The sequence below is a fragment of the Sus scrofa genome, chromosome 8 (genome assembly GCF_000003025.6).
Source record: "Sus scrofa isolate TJ Tabasco breed Duroc chromosome 8, Sscrofa11.1, whole genome shotgun sequence".
NCBI lineage: Eukaryota > Metazoa > Chordata > Mammalia > Artiodactyla > Suidae > Sus > Sus scrofa.
This window is the reverse complement of record NC_010450.4, coordinates 30,236,157-30,258,015: the sequence shown is the minus strand read 5'-3', so window position 1 is coordinate 30,258,015 and position 21,859 is coordinate 30,236,157. Positions and strand designations below refer to the sequence as shown.

Here is a 21,859-nt window from a genome sequence, read left to right as displayed (position 1 = left end):
AAGGGGAAGGTGTATCTGAGCATATGTGACACTTCTCATTTGAAAGCCTGCATGTCGAAGTTTAATAGGTCAGGGTGTGGATGACAAGTCAATGGGAGAAGATGGGGAAGATGAAACCCAACCAAACTACTCTTGGTGTGTCCTCTTTTAAGGACAAAGGTTTACCTGATGATGTAAATAAACCAGTGAGACCCTGGAGGCACCACACACACTCTGAGCCATGGAGGTGCTGTGGGGAGATGAATGAGGCAATTTCCCGCTGTGTTCAAGTCACTGATCTGCTAGAATCGGTGACCTCTCTCAGAGATAAAGAAATTACTCATCTCCACCTCACTGCCTCCGTCTGCCCTTTCCTCACCCACCTTGATGAGTGAGGACCTGTGTCAACCACTGAACGCCAAAGAGAACAAAGGAGAGAGAGAGAGAGACAGCGAGAAGGAGGGCGGATGGGAAAAATGACATCGTCTTAAGTAATTAACAATCAGTGACCTCATTAAGCAATGCCATAGCAAGTCCTTGTTCTAACTTGCAGACCATCCTGTGTTACTCTCAGAGGTACCCCGACCTGGTGCGAGGGGATGTGCTGGGGCGGGGGGCAGTGACCTGGGTCTGGGTGATGTGCTTTCTCTGCCTGATTCTGGCACGTCATTTTCGAGGGGAGAGGAGAAGGAATTTGAAAAAGCCCTCGGTGATTCTGCACCCTCTCTCCTCCCCTAGGCTGAAGAGAGTCACTGCTCTGATATAAGATCCTCTTTTGAGAAGTTCAGGGTCACAAGTTCAAGGTCACAAGGTAATTACCAGTAAAGGTGCAACCGTGATTCAGGTCTCATGACACAGCATAGCATGTTCTCCTCCAGCACATTTCATGGTGGTGCCTCCTCGAATCTTAATTACTGACCTTAGATTCCCTTCTCCCAACGTGCCAGGTAGGGCTTGGGGTTTTTCTCTTTCAGGTGGATCTCAGAATTTTACAACTGAGACCTTTAAAACATGCACACACAAACTCAGACTCGATGGTGCTGACCTTATTGAGTTTGTCAGGCGTGGCCGCAACATGTAATTCAAAGAGAAGCTCTGTAAGCATGCTAGCAAATTCTTCTCCCTTTTCTTCTATGCCTGGAAATAGAAAATGACAGAAGTAAGAAACGTGATTTATTTTTCATCCTTCAGAATGTGGCAGCTCCCCCCACCTTACAACCCGCGGTTAGCGCCTAAGTGGGGGCAGCAGCCCGCCCTCCAGTTGCTGGGCAAAGATGAGCACAGGCTGCTCCTGGGGAAGGACTGGGGGAGCCTTGCCACTTGCTCCTGGCTCTAGCTGGGGCACCCCTCCACTGGCCTAAAGGGCACATGAGGGCCCAGAAGGACCGATGGGTCTTGTTCACAGCTATGAGTGGTCAGTAGCTATTTGTTGGGAGAATGACTGAATGAACAAATGCATGACCTTTCGCAAGCCTGAGGGCCCTGGGACAAGCCTGTGTTTATGTCTCACAGCACTGTCATGCTTAGCACTGCAACCCTTAATGATACCCAGAGCGCCCTTTTATGGGCACAGAGCCGCAGTGTTGAGCCAGCAGAATTGGTCTCCATGGATCATGCACTATCTGATGTAACAACATTATATCCCTGGAGAAATTTCCCATGGTTTCCTAGGGCATCTGCCTGGTCCTATAATATTTCATAATATGTCTTCCCTCCAGATAAGAAGCCTCCTTAGGACACAGACAGTATTTGTTTTGCTCATTCCTGAATCCAGAGCATCTAACACAGTGCCTGGAATGTAACAGGTGCTAAAATGAATATCTACTGAATGATTTACTAATATTCTCTACACTAATATATTGATTATATATAACATGTTATATACATATCATAAAATAAAAATAGATTAGTATCAATTGGTGGGCAATAAAGAGGACAGATCTTGGAAAGTTACAGTCTCTTTTTTTCTTTTGTCTTTTTAGGGCCGCACCCACTGCATATGGAAGTTCCCACACTAGGGCTCAAATTGGAGCTGCAGCTGCCAGTCTACGCCAGAGCCGCAGCAACATGGGATCCGAGCCTTGTCGGCGACCAACCAGAGCTCACGGCAACACCAGAGCTTAATCCACTGAGTGAGGCCAGGGATTGAACCTGCATCCTCATGGATTCTAGTTTGTTAGTGCGGAACCACAAGGGGAATGCCCTGAAAGTTACAATCTTAACTCTCTCATTTGTATCTATAGGTTGAGGCCATTTGAAAAGTTTCTGATACATGCTAAAGAATTGATTCCACAATGGCTTTATCTCCAGTTTGGGGCGCTGGGGATGGTGGTGGCAGATTAAAAAGCATCACTCATCTGGCCTGATTACATGATCTCAAAACCCTCTGAGAAGAAAACACTCCCCTAAAGCCAGTGGGTGAAGGCAGGAGCTTCAGGGAGGACTAAGCCAGTGAGAAAGAAATATTGTATCTAATGCTGGTCTGGTGGGGGCGGGAGTTGTCTGTTTTACAGACAAAAGGGTTACTCAGCAGCTTGTGAAGTAGCCAAGGTAACTTGTCTTTGTTCAAAACATGTGGCCCAATTGGTTTACCATCACTTAGAATTTACAGATTCTCATCAGGGAGCAGATTAGTAAACAAACGAGAGACATAAAATATAGATGTCAGCTGAGAAATTTTAAGGAGGCATATAAACCAAGGGAGAGGGGTAGGGATTGCTGGGGGGCGGGGGAAGGAATTTCAAATGGACAGCAGCTCAGAAAATGCCTTTTGAGTAAATAACCCAGAGGAGGAGGGGGTGAGCCACACAGATGGGGGAAGAGCTTTCTGGGCAGGGGCACTGCCAGGGCCAAGTCCAGGAGGGAGTGTGTGGGGCTTGGTCGGGAAGGGCAAGGAGGCCAGAGAGGCTGCAGTGAGTGGGTGGGTGGGGCGGTGGGGAGTGTGTGAGGGGGGCGCATGCGCCTCAGGGGAACGACAGAGGTGTCTCTCTTTGCTCACAGTGGAGCTGATACAAGCAAATCATCAAAGCCCAGAAGGTAAGCGCTCAGATGGAGAAGGCTTTAGCAGCACCTGATCCCATCCTCAGGAGTATTGAGAAAGTTTCCTGGAGGTGATGCCTGAACCGAGCCTTCAAGAATGAGAAGGCAATAGTCAGAGACTCCAGGGAGAGCTGGAGTCAAAGAGAAAACAGGAGATGGGGTGGGGGAGGAGCGGAGAGAGAGAGAAGGGGAGAGATTAATCAAAAGCGAAGGTTATCGCCCTGCTGGACAGAGACCTCGGTCGCATCCTCTCTGGGGAGGCAAAAGGAGAGGTGCAATTCCCATGGGGTCTCATTCCCAAGCTGCCTGGTCCGTCTCATCTGTGTGGGGCAGTGCTGGGGGCAGAAAGAGTCCTGGCCTGGAGTTCCCATTTTGACTCGGTAGTAACGAACCCAACTAGTATCTGCAAGGATGCGTTTTCCATCTCTGGCCTCGCTCAGTGGCTTGGAGATCTGGCATTGTCATGAGCTGCAGTGGGGGTCACACGGCTCGGACCTGGTGTGGCTGTGGCTGTGGTGTAGGGCAGCAGCTGCAGCTCTGATTCTACCCCTAGCCTGGGAACTTCCATATGCTGTAGGTGCAGCCCTTAAAAAAAAAAAAAAAAAAAAAAAAAAAAAGGAGCCCTGGCCTGAGACTTGGAGGGTGGGAGTTCTTTCCCAGCTCTCGCACTTAGTGGCTGTGTGACCTGGGGCCAGTCAGTCACAGGGCTTCTTACCTCCCATTTCCTCCTCTGCAAATGTAGGATAATAAAACCTACCCATCTCCTCTCTAGCACTGTTGTAAGGACCAAACAATACGGCACATGTATAAGCATTTAGTAAACACTAAAGTTCCATGTCACTATATTATTATGTGCTACAAAGATATAAACACAGAGAGATGAAAAATATTTGAGAGTATGCCACAATAAATTAGGATATAAGTACGCTGCGTAGTTCCAGCTTTTAAATGTGCATTCATTCCATAAAACAGAAAAATATACTGATAACTTGTAGCAAATATTTTAGGAAAATCACCATAGAGAAAAATGGAAGAAGATAAGAAAACCGATGATAAAGAACGTTGCAACAAAGAATAGCTACGACTACAATTCTTGGTCTATAATGTGGCGGAAAAGGTCTTCACCAAGGTGATAAAACAAGAAAAGAGCTTTTAAAACTCACTTTACAACAGTGGTAAACCAAATTAGAGACCTGGGGCGGTGTGATAAAATTACACTCTGCTGGAAAGACAAACATGCAAATCATTAGCTAAGGTTATTCAACTCGGGGGAGCTCCATACGAAATTTACCTAAAGATGACAGTTTATTATACGTCCTGAGACTATCAAACACATTATTTAGGTGTGTGTGGGAGGTTGGAATGTAAGTGCTTACAAGAAAATAATGATGAAAACGCTCTGGTTTCTCCCAGAATTTAGCTCCAAGAATGCCTCTTCCCCCTCACGGATGCGATTGCTCTGGACGGCTTTTAGTTACTCCCTCACCTTTGTGGAGCTGTAACACTGCATCATAATTGGATTGATTTAATGACAACCCTGCTATTCTTCTCCCCCGTTCGTCTTCCGGTGTTTAAATGATATTTATTTATGCAATTAATTGAAATTAATAGTGTTTTTATCATCTGGAGATGCCCTTTAGGAAAATGGATATATTATGGGAGATAACAGGGTTCTGTCACTTAAAGAGAGAAAAATCTAGCATATCGTAACATGCTGTTCAGGACTTCAATTGGTTTTGGTCATATAAAAAAATCTTGGCGTAATCTTGGCGTTACAGGAGTTCCCGTCATGGTGAGGTGGTTAATGAATCCGACTAGGAACCATGAGGTTGCAGGTTTGATCCCTGGCCTCCCTCAGTGGGTTAAGGATCCGGTGTTGCCGTGAGCTGTGGTGTAGGTTGTAGATGTGGCTCGGATCCTGCATTGCTGTGGCTGTGGTGTAGGCCGGTGGCTACAGCTCCGATTCAACCCCTACCCTGGGAACCTCCACATGCCATGGGAGCGGCCCTAGAAAAGGCAAAAAAAAAAAAAAGAAAGAAAAAAGAAAAATCTTGGAGTACCTGTTGTGGCCCAGTGGAAACAAATCCAACTGGGAACCATGAGGTTGTGGGTTCAATCCCTGGTCTCACTCAGTGGGTTAAGGATCTGGTGTTGCTGTGAGCTGTGCTGTAGGTCACAGGTGCGGCTCGGATCCTGCATTGCTGTGGCGGTGGTGTAGGTTGGCAGATGAGCTCTGATTCAACCCCTAGCCTGGGAACCTCCATATGCTGCAAGTGCGGCCCTGAAAAGCAAAACAAAAACAAACCTCCATTTATTGAAGCTCTATATTTAAGACTGGAGCATAACACATGCTGTAACATTTTCTACTTAACAGTAGTCAAGTTTCCTCTCCAAGAAATGGCCCTAGTTGGGGATGTAATACTGCCTTCACTTGCACTGGCAACAATATTTCTTTGCTGTTAGAGGGAATGTGGGATCCTCTTTTCATTCTTTCTGAATGACACCCCTCGGAGGACAAGGGTCTACCTCAGTCATCATGAAATGGAAGAGAAACAGCCTGGATCTTTCTGGTGATGGTTACTCTAAACGAGGCATCTATATTAGTTCATCTTGGGTCCAAGCTGCATGACCTTTGACAGCTAGGGTCTGAGTTTCTTCATTACTAAAACAAAAACAAGGCTGTCATCCCTTGTGGCTTTGTAGAAACACACAAATGCTCAAAAACATTGTTCTCCAACTGTCTCTCTTTCCATGCTTCCGCAGAGTCGGCTCTTCTATTCTGATGCCATGGGCATACATCTCATTAAACTGAAGGCACATAAGGTCAGTATGGGGGGCTAATGCAGGAGATGGTATTTAAATGACAGTTTGCAAATGCTTAGAACAATTTTGCCCTGAGTGTGGAGGCCGAAGCTTTTGAGCTCTTGTGTTTGAATTTTGATTAAAGCTATGTAAAACATCTGGACACAAAATGTTTCCCAGGGACTTCATGATATGAATATACATTACCAAGTATAATTATAATGAAAAGCTATCATTTATTGTGTCTTTACTATTTTTTCTGGCATTGTGTTGGCACTTTTTTTTTTTGTCTTTTTAGGGCTACACCTGCAGCATATGGAAGTTCCCAGGCTAGGGGTCGAGTCAGAGCTATAGCCACTGGCCTACACCCACATCTCATGGCAATGCCAGATCCTTAACCCACTGAGTGAGGCCAGGGATCGAACCTATGTCCTCATGGCTGTTAGTCAGATTCGTTTCCGCTGAGCCATGATGGAAGCTCCCGTGTTAGCACTTTAAATAATAACAACAGCTAACACTTTGAGCGGGTCTGTGTGCCAGGCACTGTAATATATGTTTTTACCTATATTATCTAACTGCACCCTTATAGTAGCCCTTAGGAATATGTATCATTGTCTCTGTTTTACAAGTGAGATAATGAGTTTCAGAAAGGTTACCTAACTTTGAAAGGCCAAATAGCACAGAAGTAGTGAAAATGCTGCAATCTGAGACCCTTCAGATGATTCTAGGAGAAGCCAGCCTGTGTGGCCATGGTGGCTTACATTTTCAGCGTAACCTCCATGAAACAATTGCGCTGGTGCTGGCATGCATTACGCTCCATGAACATAGCAAATGCTTTACTCTATTCTGCTTCTGAATAGACAACCTAATCACGAAACATGTTCAACTTTGAGAATACATTTTCCGCTCTCAAGGAAGTCTTGCTTCTCACAACATAGATTCTGGTCCCAGGTCATGCTCTCGGCTGGCTGAGCGATTATCAAGGGCACATATTTATATCTAGCTCACTTCAGTGATGGACAACCTGACATGTCATGCCTTGATGCGTCATGTACCCTTGCCAGAACTGTATGTTTTTGGCAAATACACCTACACCCTAACTCCTACACATATACATTAAAAGGAAGAAGAAACATACGAAAAGAAATCCATTGAAAGACCTTGAAAATACACCTTAACTCCTACACATATAAATTAAAAAGAAGAAGAAAAATACGAAACGCCTTGAAAGACCTGCCCACAATCCACATCAACCACATTCAACAACTGCCACATGCAGATCAAAAAATTAGACACTGGAGCAGAAGCCCTAGTCATCTGGGCCCTGATGAGTGTACTGTGCTCTCTGTTTATGCAACCAGATGTGTTTGCTGCGCGCTGTGATGTGCCGGGGATGGTGCCTTGAGAAATAAAGGTGCCTCACTCAGGAGTTGCCGCCCAGTGGAAAGAAGGGTTCTAGAGCGGTGTGACCAGCTTCTTTACCAAGAGCAGGTGCACAGTGTTTAGAAGTGAGCAGGAGGAGAGCCGGCAGTGCCTGATTCTCCCCTGTTCAAAGGGCTGTGCTTTTCCAGAGCAGTTTCCTAAGGAGGAGGCCAGGGGTGTGTCTCGCTGGGTCACTGGCTATTTTCCTTTACCTTGCACTTCTTGATTCTCTTCATTCTCTAGTTCTTTGGCAGCAAAGATGTCTTTAATGGAAATGAGGTCATTTTTTAAGAGTTCCAGCTTCTCTCCATCAAGTGATGCTAAAAATGACTGAACCTGAAAAAAAGAAATAGGTCAGCATAACTGTCATCTTTTCTTTTCATTAATGAGGTTTACGTACAGCTGTGGCCGGTTCTCACAGGACTGAGATGATCCGTGGGGTGGGAGGCAGCCCTGAGTTAAGCGTTGGATTTACCGCCTACTAACTGTGCAACTTTGGATAAGTTACAGAAGCTCCTGGGGCCTCAGCTTTCCTATGGTGTAACTGAATATATGTGACAGATAACACTGTGTAAATTTGAGGTGCACAACATGCTAAATTGATACATGTTCATGTTGTGATGTGACTGCCCTTATGGTGACATTTAGCACCTCTTTCAATCACATAATTATCCTTCTTTTTTTTTTTTGTAGTGGTGGAGATCATTAAAATTTTAGTCTCTTAGCAAGTTTGATTATAATCGTACAATATTGTTATCCATATTCCTACACTGCATATTAGATCTCTATGGCTTATTCACTACTTTTGCAAGTGTGTATCCCAAACAATACCAATCGCTGCCCCCATCCCCTGCTAACCACCATTTTACTGTTCTTTATGAGTTTGACTTTTTTAGATGCCACATATAAGTGAGATTATACAGTATTTGTCTTTCTCTCTGTCTCACTTGTCTCACTAAGCATCATGAGCTCAAGGCCCATCTGTGTTGTTGCAAATGCCAGGATGTCCTCCTTTCTCGTGGCTGAATAATATTCCATTGTGTGTGTGTGTGTGTGTGTGTGTGTGTGTGTGTGTGTATCACATTTTAAAAAATCCATTCCTCTGCTGGGCATTTAGGATGTTTCCACATCTTGGCTGTTGTGAGTAATGCTGCCATAAACTTGTGAGTGCAGATGCCTTTTCAAAGTCCTGTTTTTAGTTTCCTAAAAAAAAATTCAAGATAGATCTACCCATGATCCAGCAATTCCATTTCTGGGTAGACACCCAAAGGCAGTTTTCTGTTTTAAAGTGAGAGCCACACTTCATTGGGATCCTTTGTGGGTAAAAGAAACAAGGAATATGAGGAACATTACACAAGTGCCCACAGCAGGTGCTCAGTAAATGGTGGTGGAAGCTCTTTTATCACAGTAGCTAAAAACACACTTTAGTGTCAACCCTGGATTCACATATCAGGTCTCTACTTCTTAATTGTGTGACTCTGGGTAATTTATGCAAGCTTCTGATGCCTTCTGGTCTCTTATCTGTAAAATAAGAACTAACAGTATCTACCTTTTAAGATCGCTTTGGAGGTTAAAAGAAATGATGTACTTGATGTTGATGGCCAACAAATTATAAATGTACATAAAATATAAACAATCATATGTGTATGTAAGACAGAAAACAATTTATGGTTCCCCAAGGGGAGAGGGAGGAAGGGACAAGTTAGAAGTATGGGAGTAACAGATATAAACTACTGCACATCAAATAGATAAGCAACAGGATTTACCGCAAAGCACAGGGAATTATATTCAATATCTTATAATAACCTATAAGGGAATATGATCTGACAAAAAGAACTGAATCACTTCGCTATACACCTGAAACTAACACAATATTGTAAAGCAAATATACTTCACTAAAAGACATGTGTATGTAAACAAACATACACACAAATCGTTGTATGTATATTACAGATATACATACACATACACTTGCTGGATGTGTTACTGTACTCGGGTAACCAAAATGTACAAGATGCATTTTTCATCTCAGAGCTCTTGCAGCCTTGAGGAGGGCCACCCATGGGAAACGCTAATAGCGGCGCCAGATGTGACTACAGTGACGGTGGGGGCACCAGGGAGGGGCTGCGGTGGCCCTCGGGGAGGTGAGAGGGTGGCCAGGGACACTGCACAGGGGATGATGCCTGAACTGGTGTCCTCAGAACCCCCCCCCCTTGAAATTATCCTTCATAAACATTTACAAATTATCTGTACAGATGGCCAGTCAACCTCTGTGAATCAGAAGACCGATTTGAGTTTCCAAAGTGGTCACCGTGCATGGAGGACCACACAAAAAACTGAAGGCTGACTCTAAAGTAGGAAGGTGTTAAATGTTCATCCTACGGTCAAACACTTGGTCTGGCGGGAGAGCCAGCAGAGAAGCTGCCATAGTCTGCGGACTGTCTTTTAATACTGACTACAGTAGCAAATTCACATGTCAGGTTAAGTGAGAGAGGCAGAGAGGGCATCTTCGACGCCAGGATGCCAATTTCCTAAAAGTTGCTAATGCACATCATCAGGACACAATGCAACTGGCACTAACGCTCTGAGAGGAAGCTTGGCAGGGAACGATCAACATAAAACCTATTAGGCAATGTTTAGCAGATGGGAGCAGACATGCCCTGCATGGCAGACACCACTCCTTTTTTTTTTTTTTCTTTCCCTGTCTTTTTAGGGCTGCACCCATGGCATGTGGAAGTTCCCAGGCTAAGGGTTGAATTGGAGCTGCAGCCACTGGCCTATGCCCCTGGCACAGCAATATGGGATCTGAGCCACATCTGTGACCTACACCTCAGCTCACAGCAATGCTGGATCCTTAACCCACTGAGCCAGCCCAGGGATCGAACCCACATCCTCATGGATACTAGTTAGGTTCATTACTGCTGAGCCATCACTCCTTTTTGCCCTGACATTTTCAATCTTCGTTTCAGCTCATAGGCTCATGGTCCTGTAAACTAATATCATATTTCTATACTTCAGATATTTTCTAAACAGCACTTTTTTTTTTTTTTTTTAGGGTCACACCTGCAGCATATGGAGGTTCCCAGGCTTGGGGTTAAATCAGAGCTGTAGCTGCTGGCCTATACCACAGTCACATCAATGCAGGATCCAAGCCGAGTCTGCGACCTACACCACAGCTCGTGGCAATGCTGGATCCTTAACCCACTGAGCGAGGCCAGGGATGGGAACCTACAACCTCATGGTTCCGAATCAGATTCGTTTCTGCTGCACCATGAAGGGAACTCCAGCACTTTTCCAATAGTAAAGAAAAACAGGTAGTTAAATAAATGTGTTCAAGTACAACACTTAGTGGAAATGTGTGGGACCTCTTGGTTTCTCTGTGTTTTCTGAGGGTGGCCCTCCTCTGGGAGCGAAAGCACTGGGATTTTATGCTTTGGGCATCTCCCAGGAAGGGTTTTTTTAGTGTAGGACTTTTTTGGTCAGCATCTTTCCATTATAGCATCTCTTTTGCCTCCCCCAGTTCACTCTGTTATGCCAAGATGATGTGCATTAAATCTTTACTTCCATATAATAATAAATAATAAATAACCATGCCCTCCTCAACAAACATTTGTGGAATGCTGACTATGTGCTTGGCACCATGCTTAAGTGTTGTCGGGGTCACAAGGGTAGACGTCTGCCTTAGAGACCTTTTCACCATAAGGGGGTGTGGGTGCCATTTTGTGGATTCTTTTTTTTGCCGTTTCTTGGGCTGCTTCCGTGGCATATGGAAGATCCCAGGCTAGGGGCTGAATTGGAGCTGCAGCTGCCAGCTTACACCAGAGCCACAGCAACGGGGATCCGAGCCGCATCTGTGACCTATACCACAGCTCACGGCAACGCTGGATCCTTAACCCACTGAGCAAGGCCAGGGATCAAACCCGCAACCTCAAGGTTTCTAGTCGGATTCGTTAACCACTGAGCCACGAAGGGAACTCCGATTTTGTGGATTCTTATTTACTGCTTTGGTTAACTACCGAGTATAAAGGCAATAAAAAAATACTGGCTCTTCCTTAAGATTTACAGTGCACCACACTGTCATGACTGCTGCCATCTAGAATCAATGTAGCAGACAGTAATGACAATGGTTCCTTGGATCTCTGTATACCCCGTCTAAGTTTTAGCTAATGGAATACTACCAGAGGAGACATGTATCATTTATGGAGTTTGTTGTTGTTGTTGCTGTTTGCTTTTTAGGGCCGCACCATGGCATATGGAAGTTCCTAGGCTAGAGGTAGAATTGGCGCTGCAGCTGCAGGCCCACACCACAGCCACAGCAAGGTGGGATCTGAGCCACATCTGTGACCTATACCACAGCTCACAGCAACGCCTAATCCCTGATGCACTGAATGAGGCCAGGGCTCGAACCCCTATCCTCATGGATACTAGTCGGATTCCTTTCTTCTGCGCCACAGCAGGAACTCCAGAAGATCTTAAAAGATGGGAATGTCTTCTCTATGTTCTCTTTTCTTGTGCAAGCTAAATGTCTAGCAACAGACGAATGGATTAAGAAGATGTGGTATATATAGATAATGGAATACTACTCAGCCATAAAAGAACAAATTAATGCCATTTGCAGCAACATAGTTGGAACTAGAGACGCTCATCCTGAGTGAAGTAAGTCAGAAAGAGAAAGACAAATACCATATGATATCACTTATATCTGGAATCTAATATAGGGCACAAATGAACCTTTCCACAGAAAAGAATATCATGGACTTGGAGAACTGACTTGTGGTTGCCAAGGGGGAGGGGGAGGGAGTGGGATGGACTGAATTTGGGGTCAATAGATGCAAACTATTGCCTTTGGAATGAATAAGCAATGAGATCCTGCTGTATAGCACTGGGAACTATATCTAGTCACTTATGATGGAGCATGATGGAGGATAATGTGAGAAAAAGAATGTAGGGGAGTTCCTGTTGTGGTGCAGCAGTTAACGAATCTGACTAGGAACCATGAGGTTGCGGGTTCGATCCCTGGCCTTGCTCAGAGGTTAAGGATCTGGTGTTGCTGTGAGCTGTGGTGTAGGTTGCAGACTTGGCTTGGATCCCGAGTTGCTGTGGCTCTGGCGTAGGCCGGTGGCTACAGCTCCGATTAGAACCCTGGCCTGGGAACCTCCATGTGCCGCAGGAGCAGCTGTAGAAAAGATGAAAAGAAAAAAGAAAAAAAAAAAAGAAAAAGAATGTATATGTATATATGTGTGTGTGTGTGTGTGACTGTGTTACCTTCCTGTACAGAAGAAAATTGACGGAACACTGTAAATCAGCTATAGTGGAAAAAATAAAAATTATTTTAAAAAGTAATATAAAAAAAAAAGACAATGAGGCCCTAGAGAAGGGTGAAATCCAACACATCAGACTTGGATATAGAGAGGCTCATGGGGCCAAAGGGATATGCCTGCCCAGAGCCCCCACTCCCTGGTCTAGACCACACTCCAGGTGACTGACATTTCCCGTCCATGGTCTGTACAGACCCCTGCCCCAGGCTGCGCTCCTTCGGATGGGGCCATCCACTGGAATGTGCACCCGTAGATCCAAGGGACAAAGGTGGCTCTCTGCAGGGGGCGTGGATGATGCTTGAAGTGGGGCATCCGCACACCTGCCCATGAGGCTCCTTGAGGTAAGAGACAGCTGGGGGTAGAGGGGAGAGGCCGGCAGGAGGCTGAGAATTCAAAACAGGATCTTGGCCTTCCAGGCCATTATCAAAGTCTATTTGTCAAGGAAGGATGGCGGAATATATTTCCTTCAACAGTTTGTTTCCAAAAGTTCTTTAACTTTTAAATATTTGGTATGCATAGAACTGCCAGATAAAATAGAGGATGTCTAAATGAATTTGAATTCCAGATAAACTATAAATGTTTTCGTCATATCAGTGTGCGTCTCAAATATTGCACAGGACATAGTTATACTAAAAAATATTCGTGGTTTGTCTAAAGTTAAAATTTAATTAGTCATCCTGTATTTTTTATTGGCTAAATCTGACAACCCCAGTATAGGTTTCTGTTTATATTCTTGCCAGAGGCCTGTGAACGTTAGGATGGGGCTAGTGGAGCTGTAAGAGGGACAGAGCTTGGCTTCTGGATCCCTAAATGATGGAAGGATGCCTGTGGACCAGGTACCCATATCTTGGACTGCTACAGCAGAACTCCTGCTGGTTTTGACCTGCATATTTTTAGGACTATTTATTAGAGCACCCAGTAACTCTCATGACAAAGCCAAGAAAAAGTTCTACGTTTCTCACTATGAAAACGACAAAAGTCTCCAGGCAGAAGAAAGAAAGCAGAGCTTGTAGGAGCAGTATGCAAACAGAGGGACATGCACTCCGCCAGGGGCCAAACCTCCCTGCTGCAACATCAGTCCCTCAGGGCCCTTTTCTAGGAGCCTGGGCTGTTTTATAGCTAGACCTTCAATGCAACCAACCACAGTGGAATGTCTTTCTATCACCATGATAGCTTTGAGAGGCTATGCTCCCATATAATATTTTCAATATTAAATAACAAATATATACATACATATATATGAAATGTAAGAATGCATATAAAAATAAAGTGTCATCAACTTACATATGCACCTTCATTTCCATGTATAAAATGACAGCTAATGCTTATCAGCTGCTTATTTTTTTTGGCTTTTGTCTTTTTAGGGCCGCACCTGCAGCATATGAAGGTTCCCAGGCTAGGGGCCGAATCGGAGCTACATCTGCTGGCCTACACCACAGCCACAGCAATGTGGGATCTGAGCCACTTCTGCGACCTACACCACAGCTCATGGAAACACTAGATCCTTAACCCACTGAGTGAGGCCAGGGATCGAACCCGTGTCCTCATGGATGCTAGTTGGGTTTGTTAACTGCTGAGCCATGACGGGAACTCGCCTGGCTGCTTATTATGTATTAGGCATGCTGCAATTGGCTTCATATAAATGATCTCCTTTAACTCTTTTAATAATTTTATGAAGTAGATTATTGTTATTCCCATTTTATAAACAGGAAAATTGAGGTAAGACAGATCCAAAATCATACAGCTACTGAGTGGTATTGATCACATAATATCTGACCCCAAACTCTGCTTTTGTAGGGAAAAAATTGTGCTTCAGTAGAAAACTGCATTTTCTAGAACACACTTTACCAGATTATCAGATTTTGACTTCATGGGAGTAATTTTATAACTCTGCAAATTTAGATAGCATTGCAAAATAATTCTTGTTCATCTACAGACATGTGAATGAATTTTACCCAGTGGAGGGAAAACCTTCCCTCCCATGGAATAACCAGGTTTGGGTCTATTTGCACCTTCATTTCAAAATTGCTTTTTTCCATATAATTTGTGCTTCTTTAGTTTTTCCTTTAAACTGATTATAACATCTGTCTGGAAGTGTGGTACTGGTACCAAAACAGACATACAGACCAATGGAACAGAATAGAGAACCCAGAAATAAATCCAGACAGCTATGGTCAATTACTCTTTGACAAAGGAGGCAAGAACATAAAATGGGGAAAAGACAGTCTTTTTAGCAAGTATTGCTGGGAAAACTGGACAGCTACATGCAAATCAATGAAACTAGAACACACCCTCACATCATGCACCAAAATAAACTCAAAATGGCTTGAAGACTTAAATATAAGACAAGACATCATCAAACTCCTGGAAGAGAACATAGGCAAAATATTCTCTGACATCAGCCTTATGAATATTTTCTCAGGTCAGTCTCCCAAAGTAATAGAAATAAGAGCAAAAATAAACCAATGGGACCTAATCAAACTGAAAGCTTTTGCACAGCAAAGGAAATCAAAAAGAAACAAAAAGACAACTTACAGAATGGGAGAAAATGGTTTCAAATGATGCAACTGACAAGGGCTTAATCTCTAAAATATACAGTCAACTTATACAACTCAACAGCAAAAAAAGCCAATAACCCAATGGAAAAATGGGCAAAAGACCTGAATAGACATTTCTCCAAAGAAGATATACAGATGGCCAACAAGCACATGAAAAAATGCTCAACATCCCTGATTATAAGAGAAATGCAAATCAAAACTACCATGAGATACCACCTCACACCAGTCAGAATGGCCATCATTAATAAGTCCACAAATAACAAGTGCTGGAGGGGCTGTGGAGAAAAGGGAACCCTCCTGCACTGTTGGTGGGAATGGAAACTGGTACAACCACTATGGAGAACAGTATGGAGGGACCTTAGAAATCTATACACAGAACTACCATATGACCCAGCAATCCTACTCTTGGGAATATATCCGGACAAAACTTTCCTTGAAGAAGACACATGCACCCACATGTTCATTGCAGCACTATTCACAATAGCCAAGACATGGAAACAACCCAAATGTCCATTGACAGATGACTGGAGTAGGAAGATGTGGTTTATATACACAATGGAATACCACTCAGCCATAAAAAAGAACAAAATAATGCCATTTGCAGCAACATGGATGGAACTAGAAACTCTCATCCTGAGTGAAGTAAGTCAGAAAGACAAATACCATATGATATCACTTATATCTGGAATCTAATACACAGCACAAATGAACCTTTCCACAGAAAAGAAAATCATGGACTTGGAGAATAGACTTGTGGTTGCCAAGGGAGAGAAGGAGGAAGTGGGATGGATTGGGAGCTTAGGGTTGATAGATGCAGACTACTGCCTTTGGAATGGATTAGCAATGAGATCCTGTTGTGTAGCACTGGGAACTATGTCTAGTCACTTATAATGGAGCATGAGAATGTGTGGAAATAGAATGTGTACATGTGTGTGTAACCGGGTCACCGTGCTGTACAGTAGAAGGAAAAATAATGTATTGGGGAAATTAAAAAAAAATTGAACAACAACAAAATAACATCTGTCTGGGAATTCCCGCTGTGGTGTAGTAGGTTAAAAATTCAGCCTTGCTGCAGCTGTGGCATAGGTTGCAGCTGCGGTTCAGATTCCATCCTTGGCCTGGAAATGTCCATGCTATGAGTGTGGCAAAAACAAAACCAAACAACAAAAATCTGCCTTTTTTTCCATTTAATTAAGGAATGAAATAAATTCTTTGATTTGTGTTCATGCGATATCTGTATGAGCCATGATTTTGCTTTAAAAAAATTATTGGTTAACAGTCTAACCACAACACTGTCAATGATGGCTTATGGATAACAAAAAAGGAAACATACTTAGTTCCTTGTAACTCTATAAGCTTGTGGGTGTGCCTGTGTCCATCATGTTGGGTCTTGGTTGTCTGCAATATGGCAGAGGTCACCTTTCGCTGACTAGGTGGGCTTAAGAATGTCTCAAACCCCTCAAAGTCCAACCAGAAGAGGGCAAAGCCTAGGGAGAGTCAAAAAATCACTGTTCCCTTCTAAGGCTCACTTCCAAGTTCAGCTTCCTGCCTGAGGACCTGCCTTCCCCAGTGACTGTCACTGGGATGGCCCACGGCTCCCCCCAGGAAGTCCAGAGGGACTGTCCTTTGGCCTCTCCTGGAAAAACACCCCAGGGTACAGTCAGCCTGACCTTCACACAAAGGAACTGTATATACAATTAATGGGTTAGTAGCTTTGAAGTGCTTTGATTAGTGATTATATAAAGAGCCATATAAGTGTTTGCTCAATAAAGACACATATACAATTGAGACACACACACAGAAACTTGAAAAAACAAAGAAGTCACCAACCCTGCTGATTTCGGCTTTTCATGTTTTGTGTTCTTGGGATCATAGCAGGAGAGCGAGAAGGTGTAGGGCCGGGAGGTAGTTTCCCAGAGTCGTGTTCAGGAGCATTGCAAAACAGAACTTTAACCCCCGGTAAGATAACCCTGCCCTCTGTGGCCCAGGCATTCCAGCAAATGGGTGAATAAATAACCCCATCGCCCAGAAAACTAAATATAGTAAAAGCTTGTGGTCTGAGCTGCTTTTTTTCCACTGGGTAGGAATGAAGAAGTGTCCTGGTAGGTCCCCTCTGATCTGGGTACCATGTCACCAAAGGGAGGCACAGGCCAGGCACTGACGGCCAGGTGTTTGAGCAGCCTTTGCACTGTGAGCGGGATTAGTGATGATTCCTATGGTGCTGGCCCTCTTGGGGCTGATGAGAGGGAACAGCTTGGCACAGGACAGAGATGAAATACTATGGAGCCCGAAGGGGTCATCAGGCTGTAGAGTACTGGTGACCTCAGCACCTAAAAATGAAATATTTTAGGAGCTCCTGTTATGGCTCAGTGGAAACGAATCTGACTAGCATCCATGAGGTCGCGGGTTCGATTCCTGACCTCGTTCAGTGGGTTAAGGATCAGGCATTGCCGTCAGCTGTGGTGTGACTCGGCTCAGAGCCCACATTGCTGTGGCTCTTGTGTAGGCTGGTGGCTACAGATCCAATTTGGCCCCTAGCCTGGGAACCTCCATATGCTGTGGGTGTGGCCCTAAAAAGACAAAAAGATTTTTTGAAAATTAAAAAAAAATGAGATATTTTAATCACAGATTTTCTTTCATGTTTAAGAAAACACATTCGTGAACATGCTACTTCCAATGGCTGGGACAGTCATACCTTGCCTTCACTTTCATTGGACAGGATTTCCAGGGCTTCCAGGTGTGACAAACCTTGATACTCATCAAACAGCATCCCATAGTGCGCGGTCCTCTCGGCTGTGAGCTGCTGGGCCAGCCTCTGCTTCTCCTTCTCCTTGGCTTCCCGCAGCATCTGCACAAATATGCAATGTTTGCACATGAGATGGACGCTTCAAAGCCCCATTTTCTGTGCAAGATGTAGGAGGAGATGAGCCCTGACTTGGTACTTATGAAGAGTACATTCGAGTCACTTTGGAGTTTCTAAAAAAGGATTTGTGATTGATTTTACTCAAAAAATTTTACATAATATTCTACTGTGAATTTTTCCTGCTCATATGTACATAACAAACAAAGCAAAAATGCTATGCCCAAGAACAGAACTGGAAAGAAGCAGAGCAAAAGCTGAACAGTGGTTTCCACAGAAGTGTTTTCCACATGCGTGATTAATCTTATTTTTTAAAATATCCAAATTTTCTAACACGAGCAAGTTGTGTACCCTGGGAAATGTGAATCTATTGTGACGGGGTTAATTATAACGTGTGCACCTAGGCAGACTTCAAAGCAAAAATAAGCTGGTCTGATTTTATCTGAGTTATTTAAAAACTTGTATGTGTCTGGTTATTAAACATCTTTGATGAAAACAATTAATAAAATATAAACTCCAACTATTTAATATTTAATGTAAATAAGAATGCTGACTTCTCAGGTCTTAGACACATTTTGAGAGCTATGACTGGGAACTGAATCCTCTCCAGGTTGATCATTTTTCTCCAGTTATTTTTCTGCTGATTCAATAATAAGACAATAAAAGGAACACAAGTCCACCAGTTACTCCTAATTTCCTGCATTTGCTTTGATTCTAAGCATCTTTTACTCAATTCCTCACCAAGGTGGCTGTGGCATTCAGTTTATAAGATTCTTTAATAGGAGTTCCTGTCGTGGCGCAGTGGTTAATGAATCCGACTGGGAACCATGAGGTTGCGGGTTCGGTCCCTGCCCTTGCTCAGTGGGTTAACGATCCAGCGTTGCCATGAGCTGTGGTGTAGGTTGCAGACGTGGCTCGGATCCTGCGTTGCTATGGCTCTGGCGTAGGGCGGTGGCTACAGCTCCGATTGGACCCCTAGCCTGGGAACCTCCACATGCCGTGGGAGCGGCCCAAGAAATAGCAAAAAGACAAAAAAAAAAAAAAAAAAAAAGATTTTTTAATATCTATGAAGCATCATAAATGCATCGGCCACCGTGAGGACACAAGGGGAAGATCATGAAAGAATAGATTTTGTTTTTTATTATATGTCAATAAAACCATCAGCCTCATTCTCTTCTTGGGTTCTTGAGATTGTTAACCCCCAACCCACTGGGCTACAGACAGATTTCTCTCTTTTGTCTGCCTTCAAGACTAAATAAGTAGAAGATCTGAATTTAAAGTTTTCAAAACAACCCCATCAAATCATCCCTAGGAATTGTTAACACAATAAAACCCAACTACCCCCACTGATCTTGCTGGCTTAGTGGTGGTGAAAAGTTACCAAGTGACACTGAAATGGCTTCCTTTCTCCAGCCAACTTTTGTCTCTAAATTTACACTTCAGATTAGAGGGAAAGGGGGATGAAATAGAAGGTAAAGGGGAAAATGTCACTCTGGAATGATTTGGATCCACTCAAGAAGCAGTGAAATCAAAGTGGCCTAACAAGGGCCACTGGCTTTCAAGATGCTGCTTCCTGGTTTCTTCTGGAGAAGAAACGGACATGGGTTTAAAGAGCAGTGAGTGACCCTGGCGTGGAAGCTTTTGGGATGGGAGCGGGGCAGGGGGGGTGCAGCTCTGCGAACTTGGGTCAGCGGGATCTGAGAGCCACCCTGTCCCCACGTTTTTCAGGGAGTGAGATAGAACACATGGGAAACTTAGGGAGGGCCTGGATGAACATTTAGTTTTCTGTGGAGGCTTAGTTGTGACTGGTGTTCTCGTGAGCAGAGGTCAGCTCAAGGTCCTTCTGCTTCCCATCTTGTCCCTCCTTCTGTTGTTGGTTCGAAACCTCGAGATTTCTTGGGCAAGATCTGAAACTGGCTCCACTCTACGGAGGGCAAAGGGGAGAATGAACATACAGGGCCATCCCTCCAGACTGGGAGGTGACAGTTTTAACAAGTGCACTTGGCTTATGGGGCTGGTCTTGGGTGTTGCCAGATAGCACATCTCCCCATCTGCCCGCTGAATCTTAGGGGTTTGTACAGGAGCCTTAATGGGGTTCAGTCACATGTGGTACAGTCTACATAGTTTCAGTAGCACATTATTCTATTAAAGTTATGGTCTGGAAGTGGATCCTGCTAAGGAAATCCGTGTCTAAACACTTCTGATGTCCACAGTTATTCAGCGTGGACTAGGAAAAAAACAACAGAAGTCCCGATCTCATTTGATAGCAGCTTCATCCTTCAAGCTGCTCAGGCAAAAACCTTGGCATCATCCTTGCCTCTTCCTCTTATCCTGCCCCCTACATTCAGTCCATCAGGAATTCTGGCTCGACCTTCAAACTATACCCAGAACCAGCCATTCATCACCCCCTTCATGGCCTCACCTGCTCCGAGACACCATTAGTCCTTGTGTGCAAACCTGTAAACGCCTCCCAAGGAGACAGTGGAGGAAGAATAGGCAGTGAGCGTGGCTCCATCCCTCATTTGCCCCCTTCCAATCACCATCACCGGTGCACCGGGACGTTGAGGCAGACCTACTCCTGGGAGACTGGAACGCCTACCAGCAGACTGCAGCTGGAGGACTCTGCTGTGGCTTTGTCGGACCTTCCTGAGACAGCCCAGCCATCCAGGATGCTTCCACCCCATCTCCTCCCCAACTCCCCTTCACGGGGTCAGATGTAAATCATGGTCTGACAGTTCTCCCAGCCTTCCTGAACCACCCCAACTCCCATAATCTTCTCTCACACTGTCGTTTCCCCTAGTATAATCTTTGCATGTTTAATTAAGCCCATCTTGCATTTGCTTCTGGGGGGGTCCTAGACTAATACATACTCTGACTGGTCACCCTGCACCTGACCCTCCCCGCAACTCAGTTTATTTTCAACACAGAAACTTGTATGATACTTTTTTTCCTTTTTGCTTTTTAGGACCGCATCCTTGGCAGATGGAAGTTCCCAGGCTAGGGGTTGAATCGGAGCTACAGCTGCTGGCCTACACCACAGCCACAGCCATACCAGATCCGAGCCGCATCTGCAAGCTACACCACAGCTCACAGCAATGCCAGATCCTTAACCCACTGAGCGAGCCCAGGGATCGAATCCACATCCGCATAGATATGAGTTGGATTTGTTAATTGCTGAGCCACTACAGGAACTCTTAGAGTGATACTTTTTATTATATTATTATTATTTTGCTTTTTAGGGCCACACTCACTGCATATGGAGGTTCCCAGGCTAGAGGTCCAATCGGAGCTACAGCTGCTGGCCTACACCACAGCCACAGCAATGCAGGATCTGAGCCACACCTGTGACCTACCCACAGCTCATGGCAATGCCAGATCCTTAACCCACTGAGCGAGGCCATGGTTCCTAGTTGGATTCGTTTCTGCTATGCCATGACGGGAACTCCAAGAGTGACACATTTAAAGTCAGATTTTGTCACTCCAAAATGTTGCCATGGTCTCCCCATTACACTGACAGTAAAGCCTGAGGTTCTTACTAATGCCCTCCAGGACCTACCAAGACCTGCACCCCATGACCACTCTGGCCTCATCTTCAGCAACTCTCATCCGGGCTCACTCCTTTCCCACCGCATAGCATCCCTGCCCTTCCTTGTTCATACCAGACATTCTGCCTCAGGGCCTTTGCATAAACTGCTCTTTCTGCTTAGAACGTGCTTCGCCCAGATTCTGCATAGTCAAGCCCCTCATCTCTTCCAAGTATTTGCTCAAATGTCATCACCTCCATTAGGTCCCCCCTCACAACCTTATCACGTACTTAACCTGTCCCTCACTCCCATATTCCTGGTTATCCTCTTTCTGCTCTTTTTCTTTTTTTTTCCATA

At 44.5% G+C, this 21,859-nt stretch overlaps 1 protein-coding gene across 1 annotated transcript in view; it reads right to left on the bottom strand.

Moving 5' to 3' along the window:
• Positions 1-21,859, bottom strand: part of FAM114A1 (family with sequence similarity 114 member A1) — an 82,218-nt gene that overhangs the window by 16,152 nt on the left and 44,207 nt on the right. The window contains 3 exon segments of the mRNA XM_003128921.6: positions 1,025-1,116; positions 7,455-7,578; positions 17,814-17,966. Of these exon segments, the coding sequence (XP_003128969.2) occupies positions 1,025-1,116; positions 7,455-7,578; positions 17,814-17,966 (369 nt within the window).